A 14,932-nucleotide genomic window follows, 5' to 3' on the forward strand; every position below is an offset into this window, starting at 1 on the left:
GCACGAGTTTTATGTCATTTATTAAGGTAGGTATGTTAAAACAGTTGTGGCCTAGACAGGGGCCAGGAACCAGAAATATCCCTGGCCTTACTGAATGCGTTATCTTTAGTTGTGATTATACATATGGACTATGAATTAATAAACACTTGAAGATCAGTATCCTTTATGCTAACCATATATATGCGTCATGTAATGGGAGACAATAAAATGTATTCTATCTCTCACCAGTAAGATATTCCGAGGCAGAGAAGATGGGGTAATAATGAGGCGCTATGTGAATAACTCAATTTTAACAAAGAGGTATACTCGAATACGAGGATCATTAAGTGGTTTCAAACCCAATTGTTAGTTCGAAACCACAAGAAAGTCGGAGATACTAACACAACGCAATCTCTAATATGTAGATGAATGTATATAAGGCAAATCAATTGTAAGAGGCACTTAGGCACTTAACTCCAGGGTAGCATCATAAAAATGGGTATAGACCCGATAAGATTATCAGAGGTCCGATAAGCCAGCCCCGCTAAAAAAATTCCCAGCCGCAACTCTTGAAACCGTCCGTGTTCTTCAACATTTAGCATTTGTTCAGCTCAACCAACTTGAGACCGCGGCGACCTAAACCTAATTACCGGAAGGGTCTCTTAATAAAAAAAAAGAAGAAAAAAAGAGATGGACGCACATGCGCTGCTATCCTCCCAAGGTTGGAGGGGTACCGGCCACTCCCTCCACAAGACCGACGACTCGATCGGACTCGCGAAACCTCTACTCTTGAATCGCAAAGACAATACCAAAGGTCTGGGCCAAAAACAACACTTCACCAGTGACCAATGGTGGATGAATGCTTTCGACGAGCAACTTAAAGGCATCGACACTTCCAAAAAGGGAAAGGTGGTACAGACTCTCACAACCGGCAAGCTCAACGTTATCGACAAGAACCTCGGAAAATATTCTGTCTACTCAACTTTCGTCCGAGGCGGGTTCCTCGAAGGAACAATAGACAGACTAAAACTCAATGACTCAAGCGCAGAGTCATCGGATACGGATTCCAGCGATCAGAAGGACTCGAGTAAATCCGACAAGGACAAGCCTCGAAAAGAGACCAAGGAAGAAAAGAGAGTACGAAAAGAAGAGAAGAAGAAGCGCAAAGAGGAGCGTGCAGTAAAGAGAGCCGCGAAGGCTGCGCGCCGAGAGTTGAAGAAGTCAAAGAAATATTCCAAATCGTCAAAGTCATCAGCCGAATCAAGCGACGCAGACGAGGAGAAGCGGAGGCGACGGGCAAAGAAAGAAGAAAAGAGAAGGCAAAGAGCAAAGGAAGCTGGAAAATAGAGGATGACGAAGAGAAAAGCGGATTTTAATGGCATATACAGCGAGAGCATGTTCACGGAGTTGAGGTTAAATGGGAATTTTTGGATGATACCCCATAGATGTATATTTTACGTCTGTTTCGGAATCTTTCCTGGCTTGTTTGAAAGAAGCCATGGTCTTCGATCCCAGAAATCGTCCTTGATAATGTCCACGTGCTCAACAACCACGCGAGCCTTTGCGCGACTCTTCTTGTCCTTCTCCTTTTGTGTCTTGGATTGTTGAGTCGGCTCTGCCTGGGAGTCGATGGTTTGTGTGATATTATGAGAGCTTGGGTCAACGAGTTCGTACTGTCTGAATCAGTGGGCGTTCTTGGCACGAGAATGGGAGTACATACATCGCGGAAGATGACGCTACCCTTCTTGTAAATCTCAGGCTCATTGTTGTAGTTTATGGAGCACTCCGAGAAGAGAATTTCGTTCTTGTCTGCTGCGTATGTTCCCTACAACGTGTCAGAATGTCTGAGGTCTAGAAACACTAGCGACTTACAGCAAGCCTCCTTTCAGCCTCCTTGTTGTCAAGGCCCTTGACTTGAATCAATGACCAGAAACTAGTGTTGTAAAGATTGTTGATGTGACCTTACTAGTTAGCATCGAACTCATCTCGGCACCCTTTGGAATACTAACAGTCAACTTGCCGCCAGCTCATGTAATCGCGGAGATTTTGCACACTGGGGTAACACACTGCTCTTCCATCAAATGACGGCAGCGGAGGAGACAAAGGAGTATCTGGGAAGTGAGTGGACCAAGAGTATACGTAGTTGGCTGTGAAGGTAGACACAACGGTGCTGACAAGTTTACTGAGACATGGTAAGTCGAGGGCTGAGTCGAGGGGAATCAGATATGTACCTGGCTCTTCGCTCAAACAAAGTGCATGCTTTGTGAAAAACGAAACTGGGGTTTGTTATTACAAGCCATCTTTTGCATGTCTAGTCTAACGAACCTATACTCATCACTGACGCCATATGCAATAGTGATGTCTGGTAGTTCAGTCACAACTGCTTTGGCAGCGGTGTTCATGAGGTCCAAGGCTCGACGATCATTTGGCTTCTCAAATGCATACTTTGCACACATTCTCAACATAGTCAGTCTAATTCACACTGTTTGAAGGGGCTGTATTTACTTGGTGAAGCCCCTGCCATCGATGCGAACCACAATCCATGTGTTGGGCATTAAAGCATCTGTCGTCTCGAAATTACGGACATACTCGAATCTTGCAAACGATTAGATACATGTAACGAGCCGACGCGTGGTTACTAAAACTCACTTGGAGTTCGCCATCTTTGTGATCTAATCAGTGGGAAGCCAGCAGTGAAATTGATGCTGGCGCGGAACCTGCACTTTGTTGTTGACTGATATTTATGAATCAGAGGGGCTTTGAGAGAAATGTTAGTGCAACTTGAGCGTCCATAGTGGGGGGAGAGACTAGGTCAGTACCAACAATGGGGAGAGTCTTATTTCCGTACAGCATGTACATCGGCCACATTTGTTGTTTGCACACCTGGAGTGAAGGTGGGGCCATCGCAGCCTTGCAGATCAATCAACATCCACCCAAGCAGCACGGCTGAAGCCAAATTCTAGTCCTACACAAACACTTATTTAATAACGGCATTTTCATCTATGGTAGTGTTTCAATGCTCTCTTCAATAATTGCGTCAAAATGAATCTGTTACTTTCAGACGATTATCTCCTCCAGGATTACCCCGAGAACATCACGAATACCATCCGGTCGGGACATGCGACAACATTGCGCTTCAACCGCCAGGGAGATTACCTAGCATCCGGCCGAGTCGATGGAACAGTTGTAGTGTGGGATCTTGATACTATGGGGGTAGCCATAAAACTGAGAGGTCACAATAAAAGCATCACATTTCTGAGCTGGTCGCGATGTGGACAGTATCTTCTCACAACCTGCCAAGGGTGGAAAGCTATCCTATGGGACCTCCAAGATGGCAAACGCCTGCGCGAGGTTCGCTTTCGCGCGCCTGTATATATGGCTGAGCTCCATCCGTGGAATCAGTAAGACAAATGCGACCAGTCTAGACAGCTCAGCTAACATGCGCCAGCCTTCAATTCGTCGCAGCACTCTTTGAAGAGCAGCCCGTCCTCGTTGACATTACCAACCCCGTCGATGTAAAACACATCTTACCATCCGCACCGAAGCGACCGAATACAGATGACTCTGCGTTACGCGAGAAGCAAGCAAAGGAAGACGCCAAACAGATGACAACCTGTGCGGTCTGGAGCACAACTGGAGATCACATCCTTGCTGGCACGAACAAAGGAAAACTAAATATTGTCGACGCAAAAACCTACGAAATTATATACTCTGACAAGATATGTTCGGGAGTCATCACGACCATGAGAATGACAGTGTCGGGCCGCGAGCTTCTTGTTAATTCCCAAGACAGGATTATTCGCACACTCCGCGTGCCTAACTTGCTAGCGGAAAACCTCGACCTCGACACGTTACAAGTACCATTGGAGCACAAATTTCAGGATGTCGTCAACAGATTATCATGGAACCATGTCACATTTAGTGCTACTGGTGAATACGTAGCAGCCTCGACGTATAACAACCACGAGCTGTACGTCTGGGAGCGTAACCACGGTAGTCTCGTATGCATGCTCAAGGACCCAAAAGAAGAGCAAGGAGTGATAGAGTGGCACCCAACCCGTGCGCTCTTGGCCGCTTGTGGTTTGGAAACCGGTCGTATATACATATGGTCCGTGGTGAGCCCGCAAAAATGGTCGGCTTTGGCACCGGATTTTGCTGAAGTGGAAGAGAATGTCGAGTACATCGAGCGGGAGGACGAGTTTGATATTTACGCGCAAGAAGAAATCCACAGACGGCGACTGGATGCAGAGGACGAAGAAGTGGACGTCTTGACGGTCGATCCATCCAAGACTCTGGACGAAGGCGAAAGCTTCCGGATGCCGATTCTGTTTAATCTCGGCGAGAGTGATAGTGAAGATGAATTCATCGCTGTATCCACTGGTACCATGAGACGTAGGAGTCCTGGGGAGGGTCAAAGTGATTTGGAGGAGAAACCACCCGTCAAGAAAAGCACGGCCAGCAGAAGAGGGCGGAAACGTTAGTCGTCTGCACTTACTAACAAAGAACAAGGTGGCCTTTGTTGCAATGTGTTGCTAGGAGCTAAGGCTGCACAGGATAGGGATAGCTCCTAATAGAGCAGTTGACAATTTTCATCCCAACAAACAGATCAAACAAAACGAGTGGTGGCGTGGTAATAACAATGTTTAATGCATTTTGAAACTCCCTTATTAATAGAAAATAGTGCTCGGGCCTGGTGTGTAACAATTGAGGAATGCCTCTATGGAGATTATCATGAGACTTGTGTAGTACCAACGATTAAGTTTAAGGCTGCGAGGCAAGGGGAAAAAGTCACTATTTTAGAGACTTTTAAAACCGAAAACCATCAAATGATTTCTTCTTTAAGGACATGGTACATAATCTCTAGTAGGATCCCTGAGAATGAAATAATGCTTGATACTAAGTCTTAGGTTATAAGAATAAATAGTCCAAGAGCTATAGTTTAAGGAGCATAAAGTGCCCTACTAATTTCGTCTCTTATGCTTCCAGTGGCCAGTTTTTCTGATAACCTGAGGACAGCTAAACATTGATTTTAATAGATTGATCTATATTTTATCTCTTATCATAACGGGAGTTTCTTGTGCCCCTTAAGCATGAACAATTGGAGGTGTTTCGCCTGAGTCACTGCCGGATCTCTATGTAACGTCAGAGGGCGTGATTGGATCCATTCTTCATAGGGGCAAAAGTACAGATACTTGATAGCCTCATTAAAAAACGCGACCGTGTACCAGAGCTTCCTCCAAAAGTGTTTTAGTCAGCACGTGAGAACGTGCAGTGAAAGTCACTGTACAAGCTTTTGAGCAAGCCTCAGGCAACACACAGAGCTCCAGACAGTCCCAAAAGAGCCTAGCGCGTGACCTGCTGCCAGCCGCTCTCAAGTCCAGATTCTTTCAGGCTTCCCCCGACCTTCTCGCTTTAACCACGACAAACTTTGCCTACAACACAAAGTCATCACATCGCGCGTCGGGCATCGCGCGCAACTTATCGAAACAGCTCATCGACCGACATCGACCGATTGACGACATCGCCGACCGCGATTTTTCGAATTCCTGCGACTTACGAGGTGGCGGCGACGGGGGAGACCAGCCTGAGGTTCACCTAGGCCCGGTTGGCCAGGACAGGCGTTGCGGTTCATCACTATCCAGCAATCGCATTTGAGTGCACACATCATCGAAATTTTCAGCCTTGCGCTTTTAACAACTTACTTAATCGCAAACTTTTGCACTTTTCTTCGGCCTTTTCGCGTTTCTTTACGTTCTGGCGCGCTTTCACACCTCTACTCTCGCTTCTCGCTCCTTTCTACTCCACGTCAGAACAATCACCAATCGCCACCATGGCCAACCTTTACTTCACCCACTCGAGCGCTCCGCTCAAGACAGTGGAGGAGATTCAATTCGGTTTGATGTCCCCTGAGGAGATCAAGAACATGAGTGTCTGCCACATCGTTTATCCAGAGACAATGGACGAGAACAAGACCAAGCCTCGCGATGGTGGTCTCAACGACCTGCTTCTAGGTTCGATCGACAGATCGTTCCGATGCAAGACCTGCACACAAGCCATGGGCGAGTGTCCCGGCCACTTTGGTCACATTGAGCTGGCCAAGCCTGTCTACCATCCTGGATTTATCAAGAAAGTCAAAAAGATTCTGGAGATTGTTTGCCACAACTGTAGCAAAGTGCTAGCCGATACTGTTCGTCTCACTAATGTATGACGCTATTTGACCTTTGTACGCTAACCTCCTACCCAGAGAGATCCCGAGTTCGTTGCAGCTATCAACACTCGAGATCCTAAAGTCCGATTCCATCGAGTTTGGGAAGTTTGCAAGAAGAGGAAGCGATGTGAAAACGACGAGCCGAAACAAAAAGACGACGAATACGCCGCGACGCTCAAGACTGGTCCCATGGAAGGCCACGGTGGCTGTGGTAATGTTCAGCCCGCTGTTCGGCAAGTTCCCCTGCAACTCAAGGCCGCTTTCGAAGTTGTAGTTGAGGAAGATGGTCACAAGACGAAGAAGAAGGAGACAACACCCATCACACCCGAGACAGCTCACAGTATCTTGAAAAGGATTACCGAGGAGGATCTAGTTAACATGGGTCTCAACTCGGATTATGCTCGTCCTGAATGGATGGTTCTCACTGTCCTTCCCGTACCACCACCTCCTGTTCGTCCCAGTATTTCTATGGACGGCACTGGCACTGGTATGCGCAACGAAGATGATTTGACCTACAAGCTGGGTGATATCATTCGCGCCAACGGAAATGTGAAGCAGGCTATCCGTGAGGGATCGCCTCAGCACATTGCTCGAGATTTTGAGGAGCTACTGCAGTACCACGTTGCCACATATATGGATAACGATATTGCTGGCCAACCTCGTGCTCTGCAAAAGAGCGGTCGACCTGTCAAGGCTATTCGAGCCCGTCTAAAGGGTAAGGAAGGTCGTCTCCGAGGTAACTTGATGGGTAAGCGTGTCGATTTCTCTGCACGTACTGTCATTACTGGTGATGCCAACCTTTCTCTACACGAGGTCGGTGTGCCTCGCAGCATCGCCAGGACTCTCACTTATCCCGAGACTGTCACTCCTTACAATATTGAGAAGCTGCACCAACTGGTCGAGAATGGACCCAACGAACATCCCGGTGCCCAGTACGTTGTTCGACCAGATGGTTCTCGAATTGACTTGCGACACCACAGACGTGCTGGAGCTATCTCACTGGAGTATGGGTGGAAGGTAGAGCGTCATCTGATGACTGGTGATTACATCATCTTCAACCGTCAACCGTCTTTGCACAAGGAGTCTATGATGGGTCATCGTGTCCGTGTTATGCCTTACTCCACCTTCCGTCTCAACCTGTCTGTCACTTCCCCCTATAACGCCGATTTCGACGGTGACGAGATGAACCTTCACGTCCCGCAGAGTGAAGAAACACGTGCTGAAGTTAAGGAGCTTTGTCTAGTCCCCCTCAACATCGTGTCTCCTCAGAAGAACGGTCCCCTTATGGGTATTGTCCAGGACTCTCTCGCTGGAGCATACAAGCTGTGTCGTCGAGATGTTTTCCTCACCAAGGAGCAGATCATGAACTGTATGCTCTGGGTCCCTAACTGGGATGGTGTTATTCCTCAGCCAGCTATTTACAAGCCCCGACCTCGCTGGACTGGTAAGCAGCTCATCAGCATGGTTATCCCCAAGGAGGTTAGTCTTTTCAATGGTACCGACTCCGGCGAAAGTGCCCCTCTTAAGGACGAGGGCCTTTTGATCCAGGCTGGTCAACTGATGTATGGTCTTCTTACCAAGAAGAGTGTTGGTGCCTCCGCTGGTGGTATTGTGCATATCAGCTACAATGAATTGGGACCTGAGGGTGCCATGGCTTTCCTGAACGGAGTGCAGCAAGTTGTCACTTACTGGCTTCTACAAAACGGTCACAGTATTGGTATCGGTGACACGATTCCTGATGCGGCGACAATTGCCAAGGTTCAAGTGCACATCGACGAGGAGAAGGCTGAGGTCGCCCGCTTGACGGCGATGGCTACTGCCAACGAGCTTGAGGCTCTGCCAGGTATGAACGTCCGAGCGACTTTCGAAAACAAGGTCTCTATGGCTCTCAACCAGGCCCGTGACAAGGCTGGTACCACAACACAGAAGAGTTTGAAGGATTCAAACAACGCTGTCACCATGGCGTCTTCAGGTTCCAAGGGTTCTTCTATCAACATTTCACAGATGACTGCGCTTGTCGGTCAGCAGATTGTCGAAGGAAAGCGCATTCCTTTCGGTTTCAAGTATCGTACCCTTCCTCACTTCACCAAGGATGATTACTCTCCGGAAGCTCGTGGTTTCGTTGAGAACTCTTACCTTCGTGGTCTCACTCCTAGCGAGTTTTTCTTCCACGCCATGGCTGGTCGAGAAGGTCTTATTGATACTGCGGTCAAGACTGCTGAAACTGGTTACATTCAGCGACGATTGGTCAAGGCTCTTGAGGATCTTTCTGCCCGTTACGATGGCACTGTTCGCAACTCTCTAGGCGATATTGTTCAATTCCTTTACGGCGAGGACGGTCTTGATGCTATGATCATCGAGAAGCAGAAGCTGGGAATCCTGAACATGTCCAATACCGCTTTTGAGAAGAAGTACAGGTTGGATCTTGCCAATCCTCCCGAATGGTTCAAGCATGATTACGAATTTGGTAACGAGTTGACTGGTGACAGACCTTCCATGGCCCTTCTTGATGAGGAGTGGGAGAGACTGGTGCATGATCGCACTCGAATCCGAGATATCAACAGGTCAAAGGGCAACGAGGAAATGATGCAGCTACCATTAAACATTACTCGCATCATCGAGTCAGCGAAGCGTGTTTTCAATGTGAAGGCCAACGATCGAAGTAACTTGCGACCTTCCGACGTCATCCCAGCAGTGCAGAACATGTTGGACAACATGAAGATTGTCCGTGGAACTGACCCAATCTCAGTGGAGGCTGACGCGAACGCCTCCATTCTCTTCAAGGGACTGTTGCGTTCTCGACTTGCTTTCAAGGAAGTCGTCAAGGAGCACCGACTGAACAGGCTGGCTTTCGACCATATTCTCGGAGAACTCCAGAACAGATGGGATCGTGCTTTTGTCAACCCTGGCGAAATGGTTGGCGTTTTGGCTGCCCAGTCCATTGGTGAGCCTGCCACTCAGATGACGCTGAACACTTTCCATTTCGCTGGTGTCTCTTCCAAGAACGTCACCCTGGGTGTGCCTCGTCTCAAGGAAATTCTCAACTTGGCCAAGAATATCAAGACTCCCAGTATGGCTGTGTATCTCAACACACCTCTTGCAAAGCAGGAGCAAGCCAAAAAGCTGCGAAGTATGGTTGAATACACCAACCTCCGCTCTGTCACTTCAGTTACTGAGATCTACTATGATCCCAACATTACTGAGACTAACATTCCCGAGGATTTGGATATGGTCGAGTCTTACTACATGATTCCTGACGAAAGCGTTGATCCCACTGCCAACCAGTCGCGATGGCTTCTGCGTATCACCCTCGATCGACAGAAGCTTCTTGATAAGGAGATCAAGATTGACGACGTTGCCCAGCGCATCAAGGAGGAGTACCCTACTGATCTGGCTGTCATCTTCAGTGACAACAACGCCGATGAGCAAGTCATTCGTATCCGAACCATACACACCGGTGATAAGGATGACGATGGCGACGGTGGCCGAATGGAAGACGACGTCATGCTGAAGCGCTTGGAAGCCCATCTTTTGGATACGCTTACTCTCCGTGGTGTCCCTGGTATCGAGCGTGCTTTCTTGACAAAGGGAACCAGACTTACCGAAGACGTAGACGGAGCGTTGCTTGCCATCAAGGACGACCCTCGTTGCACGCAATGGTACTTGGATACCAGTGGTACTGCTCTCCGCGAAGTGTTGGCCGTCAATGGCGTTGACGCGACTCGAACATATACCAACGATCTTTACCAGATTGTTGAGGTGTTTGGTATCGAAGCTGCTCGTTCGGCTCTGGCAAAGGAGTTGACCAACGTGTTGGCTTTTGATGGTTCTTACGTCAACCATCGACACATCGCTCTTCTTGTGGACGTGATGACTTACAGAGGTATCATCTCTGCTGTCACACGTCACGGAATCAACCGAGCTGATACTGGTGCTCTGATGCGTTGTTCGTTCGAGGAAACCGTGGAAATTCTGCTTGAAGCTGCGGCGACAGGTGAATTGGATGATTGCCGTGGTATCTCAGAGAATGTCATGCTTGGACAGATGGCCCCAATGGGTACTGGTAACTTCGACGTTCTCTTGGATCCCAAGATGCTTGAGACTGTCATCTCGGACAACTCTCGCATGGGCTTGATGGCAGGCATGCCTACGAAGAGCGGAGATATCGAGGGAGCCGCTACTCCTTACGACACTGGTTCTCCCATGGCGGATTCAGGTTACCTTAGCATGAGCTCTCCTGCTGCCGGAAATTTCTCTCCTATCCAGGGAGCCGGATCGGATACGCCCGCTGGCTTCGATACCGTATATGGTGGCGGTAGCGTTGGCTTTGGCGGTACCGCTCCCATGAGCCCATACAACCGTGGAGCTGCCAGTCCCTTCAGCAGCACTTCGCCAACGTCACCATTCAGTTACTCGCCTACGTCGCCCAACATGGGATACTCGCCCACTTCACCTCTCATCGACGGTGGTGGCATTGGCCGATATGGACCGACATCACCGTCTTTCAGCCCGTCGTCGCCATCATTCTCGCCCACTTCGCCCATGTTGCGGCCTACCAGCCCAGCCAGCCCCAGCTACAGCCCGACATCGCCAAGCTACTCTCCCACTTCGCCGTCATCTCCTCGACACTACTCGCCTACGTCCCCGGCGCAGTTCAACTCTCCCACTTCTCCCAGCTACTCGCCAGCCAGTCCCAACTACAGCCCGACGTCGCCCAACGTGCATGGCGCTGGCCCAACCTCTCCATCTTACTCCCCGGCATCTCCCTCTTGGTCCCCGACATCTCCAGAAGCTTACTCGCCAACGAGTCCAACCTTCCAGAGAAGTCCTACGACCCAGCAGTCGCCTACCAGCCCAAGTTACTCGCCTACATCGCCTGCTTTCTCTCCCCGCACGCCGGGTCCGGGAACGTCTGGAAACCAATAGTGAGTTTTGTCTACTGTACTGTACCACAGCATGGGCAGCAAACTAACAATACAACAACAGCTCTCCTAACTCGCCCTCAAACGATTAATATTTGTGATTGAATAATGCATACGTGGCACAGGTTGTCATTTCAGTTTTCATGGTTCTTGGTGGGGGTTTTATTTTTTAAAGCATGATAGATCCGCAAAAGAAGTTGGTAGGGATTATACAATAAACGAGAAAAATACAAAATCACATCAAATTGGAGGAAAGAGATGAAGTGATTCGTCTGTTTTCCAAGGGGCTGACCAAGCAAGCAAGCAGGTGGCCACCTGGCCTGATGAAGAAGAAAAAAAGAAATTGAAACCCAGGGCCATTGATTTAATAGCTGCTTGATTTTGATGTACACTAGCGATGGGGTCGATGAGGAAAGGGGAAAGGCGAGCTTCAATGAGATTTAGGACGATGATGCAGATTGGAACCAAAGACTTGACCATATAACAGCTGCTATACCAAGTAGGAAATTGAATTGGCTTATTTGCCCTGACATTTTCTCATTTGCTGGAGCCTGTGACTTGGGGAGATTGCATCATGATGTCTCTTGCTGGTTTGAAGCCTGGTCACGATTTATTGGAAAAATGTAAAATTATATATAGCATACGTAATACATGAGTTATTTTGAAAGACAGATGTTGTCTTATTTGAAGTATAATGGTGAATGTCTTGTGCAAGTTTGAAATGTGTGACTAGCCGCATCAACACCACGATGCTGGGAGTTTCTGCGGTAGAGTCGGCAGACAGAAAGACGTCGAATCCACCAGGAAGATAAGCTGGACTATTGCAGCATAGTCTAGTAGTAAGTATATTACAATGGATATTGGTAATGATGAGAGAGAAGCGCTCCACTCAGAAAGAAGCCTGCATGGTTCGGTTATTTAGGTGCGTGGGCTGAAGTCCGTCTGCTTGCAGTGGTGAAGAGACAGTTGCGACAATCACATTCAGAGAGAAGCTGTATGTGTATGTTTTGATGAGAGATATACATAAGGATGGGGAAGAAGGGAAAAGGGGAAGCGTAGCAATCCATCGATGACGGGAGTTCCCCACGATCTGCAAAGCTTTGACAGTCTGAACTAGGCTCTCATCTTTCTCCTTATCTATGTTGTTGCTGTGTACCATGATGGTCAATCTGGTGGAGTGATATTGAGACCCAACTCGGACAAAGCCCGTGTCAAGTCAAGACAAGATCTCTGCCAGATTGACTGCTGTCATTTACCCATGTACAAAAATAAAAATCAGGGTAAATTCTACAAGACCGGTCCGTTCATGGTTGAGTGGGAGAAGAAGAGAAACGTCCCCCCACGCACTGCAGTCTCAGTTGTACCAGAAAGATCCAAGTCTGCTGCAGTAGCGAGCGAGTAAGAAGGAGGTTCTATAAAACACGGCATAACCAGGTCCTCAGACGCGACGCGGCAATCGTTAACAAAAAAAAAAAAAACAGAAAAAGAAAAAAAAGTGTGGCTGGCTATAATATGTTCTGATTTTGTCAAGCATCCTTTGGGGGGATATCAACCAATCATGGTCTAAATAGAACCGGATGGACAACCGGTGTTGGTCACATCAAGAATAGAACAGTCAATGTCCCTACGTTATGAATATTCCCGGGGGTTGTTTTCGTTTCTGTTTCTGATAGTCTTAGACGATCAAACAAAATGTGGCAAAAAATAGCATACAATCACAAGGCATGATTCTCAGCTTTGTCTCAACCAAGATTCGTAACCAAGACGCGACAACGGTATGACAGCAACTATAGATAAGGTGGTACATGCTTATTAGTAAGTGTAGATCAAAGAGAAGACGTGAGAGACAGAGGGACAGAGAGGGTGATGGAAGCGGGATGGGCGGGACCTACCTATTAGTTTCGCATTAATGTGACGATACTTGTATGGATAGAAGCTGTGTAGGTACTAGATTCGGTGGTACGGAAGGCCGGGGTACCCCAGGGGGGTGGGCGATTAGGTTGGTGGGTTTGAACTATCAAGAAGCATGTGTCTCTCTCTATAAGCGACCCAAGATATGAGAGAGACGAGAGAAAGAGAGATGAGACGCCAGTTTTCCAAGGGGATGGTGAAAGCATAAAGAGGACGTCTTCCCTCTTGGTTTTGTCTATTCTTTGTCTTTATCTATCAACACTTTCAATACAACATTATCAACAACCATCTTATCCATCTCAACTCTCGACTCTACTCTACTCTACTCAACTCTACTCAACTCTACTCAACTCAACTCTACCAAAATGTCTGACCTTCCTCCTCAAAACTTCCTCCCTCTCACTCCTCCTCCCAAGTCATCCTTCCTCTCTCTCGCTCCGGCCACATCTCCTTCATACCCTCAGAAACCCGCCGTCCGCTCCCACACTCGTCCTTCTACCGAGCGACGAACGTCAGTCGAGTCCAACGCCAGCTCCAACTCCAACTCCAACTCCAACAACAGCTACCGTATTCTTAAGCTTGGACCTGTTCACTGGGGCGAGCATGCCGACGACCACAAGCATGACTTCCATGATGTCGTCCTTCACTAAATTATGTGAATGATTGAATGAATGAATATGTTTTTTGTTTATGGGGCAAAGCGCAGCGATCATCTTCATCATCTTTCTACTAAGGATTCAAATTGCCATTTTTCTTATCAACAACCAGACGTCACGGAAAACAAAGGATACCATTTAAACGGGAAAAGCAAAAAATATGCTACCAAGAAACGAACAAAATAAAAATCAACAGCATCAACCACCCAAAAAGAAAAAAGGGCTACAAGGGGGGTCGGTTGAGTAAGTGAGCACGCAAGCAGGGCTTCAGCTATCGCTCGGTTGAAAGGAACAGGAAGGAAAAAAAAATGAGACTAGGATTAGGAATAAGCCAACTTTCCTGGCAATTTTTCAGTAAATTCAATACTACTATCTCTCTCCTGCCTATTTGTCTTGACTATACTTGTGATCAGTAAAGAATAATTACTTTGCCCTGTCTGTTTATTTGGGCACGGGCTGTAAGCTTGGCTTGGCTGTCTTAGTCTACAGTCGGTACATGGAAGCACATCTTGATAGCGGCAAACCCATCAATTCCAGTCCTTTCCGGATAAAGTAAAGAGCGATGATCGAATATGCAAATGAAGCAATGATGAAGATCAATCTCTAGTGTCTCTCTTCTTACTCGGTACTGATAACTTGCCGTTGCTGTGCTGCGCTGTACAAAACAGCGGTATAGACTACTCCAAGCAAGGCTGGCCTATCACCAGACGTATTGGCGACACGGGCACTGCCCATCTACATATTCTCTTCGGTGTTATTATTTGGTGTAAAGATAGCAGGGCAATCGTTTCTGTGTATGATCCATTGATATTGGTTTCACCCTGTTCTCACTCACAGTTTTTCCATGTATGTACATACGCTACACACCCACAAGCTTGCAATCCTCTAGCATCAACCGGCATCTCATAAATTCTAGACCGATCATGTGCCAGTCCAATGCAAGATAGTCCAGATAGCGTCGCATTACATAGAAACGAAAAAATAACGAGCCATGAATAGCCGGAGCAGGCCGACTATATCTTCGGCCCAAAACATCATCTGTTAGACATACGACCCAATCAAATAACTGGTATTTCTTCTAGGTAGTCTTCGTGTCGGGATCAGCTTCTGGACCATATTTCTTCTTGGGTAACACTTTCGGGAGGTGACCGAGAGCGTGCATGACGACAATGTCGACATGGGTTTTTCTTTTTCCATCTTTTGATTGTCGATTATTTCTGTCTGCCTTGTCTCATGTCTAATTGCAATAAACCTTC

General features: G+C 47.6%; 5 protein-coding genes across 5 annotated transcripts; 4 read left to right on the forward strand and 1 right to left on the reverse strand.

Moving 5' to 3' along the window:
* Positions 1-669: 669 nt before the first annotated feature.
* Positions 670-1,326, forward strand: FPOAC1_000971 (uncharacterized protein; the record flags this gene model as incomplete). Its single annotated transcript, XM_044845579.1, has 1 exon — positions 670-1,326. The coding sequence occupies one exon, from the start codon at positions 670-672 to the stop codon at positions 1,324-1,326; it is 657 nt and encodes a 218-aa protein (XP_044711495.1).
* Positions 1,327-1,433: 107 nt separating this feature from the next.
* On the reverse strand, positions 1,434-2,642 carry RGT1 (Glucose-responsive transcription factor; the record flags this gene model as incomplete). The annotated part of the gene is made up of 8 exons (XM_044845580.1): positions 1,434-1,652; positions 1,700-1,804; positions 1,852-1,940; positions 1,989-2,161; positions 2,211-2,255; positions 2,305-2,436; positions 2,485-2,574; positions 2,629-2,642. 8 exons carry the CDS (start codon positions 2,640-2,642, stop codon positions 1,434-1,436), a joined length of 867 nt encoding a protein of 288 aa, XP_044711496.1.
* A 379-nt stretch (positions 2,643-3,021) lies between these two features.
* On the forward strand, positions 3,022-4,460 carry FPOAC1_000973 (uncharacterized protein; the record flags this gene model as incomplete). Its single annotated transcript, XM_044845581.1, has 2 exons — positions 3,022-3,380; positions 3,428-4,460. The coding sequence occupies 2 exons, from the start codon at positions 3,022-3,024 to the stop codon at positions 4,458-4,460; spliced, it is 1,392 nt and encodes a 463-aa protein (XP_044711497.1).
* A 1,349-nt stretch (positions 4,461-5,809) lies between these two features.
* FPOAC1_000974 (DNA-directed RNA polymerase II subunit RPB1) lies at positions 5,810-11,201 on the forward strand (the record flags this gene model as incomplete). The annotated part of the gene is made up of 3 exons (XM_044845582.1): positions 5,810-6,166; positions 6,224-11,112; positions 11,174-11,201. 3 exons carry the CDS (start codon positions 5,810-5,812, stop codon positions 11,199-11,201), a joined length of 5,274 nt encoding a protein of 1,757 aa, XP_044711498.1.
* Positions 11,202-13,385: 2,184 nt separating this feature from the next.
* Positions 13,386-13,670, forward strand: FPOAC1_000975 (uncharacterized protein; the record flags this gene model as incomplete). The annotated part of the gene is made up of 1 exon (XM_044845583.1): positions 13,386-13,670. One exon carries the CDS (start codon positions 13,386-13,388, stop codon positions 13,668-13,670), a length of 285 nt encoding a protein of 94 aa, XP_044711499.1.
* Positions 13,671-14,932: the final 1,262 nt, after the last annotated feature.

Source organism: Fusarium poae, chromosome 1 (genome assembly GCF_019609905.1).
Source record: "Fusarium poae strain DAOMC 252244 chromosome 1, whole genome shotgun sequence".
Taxonomy (NCBI): domain Eukaryota; kingdom Fungi; phylum Ascomycota; class Sordariomycetes; order Hypocreales; family Nectriaceae; genus Fusarium; species Fusarium poae.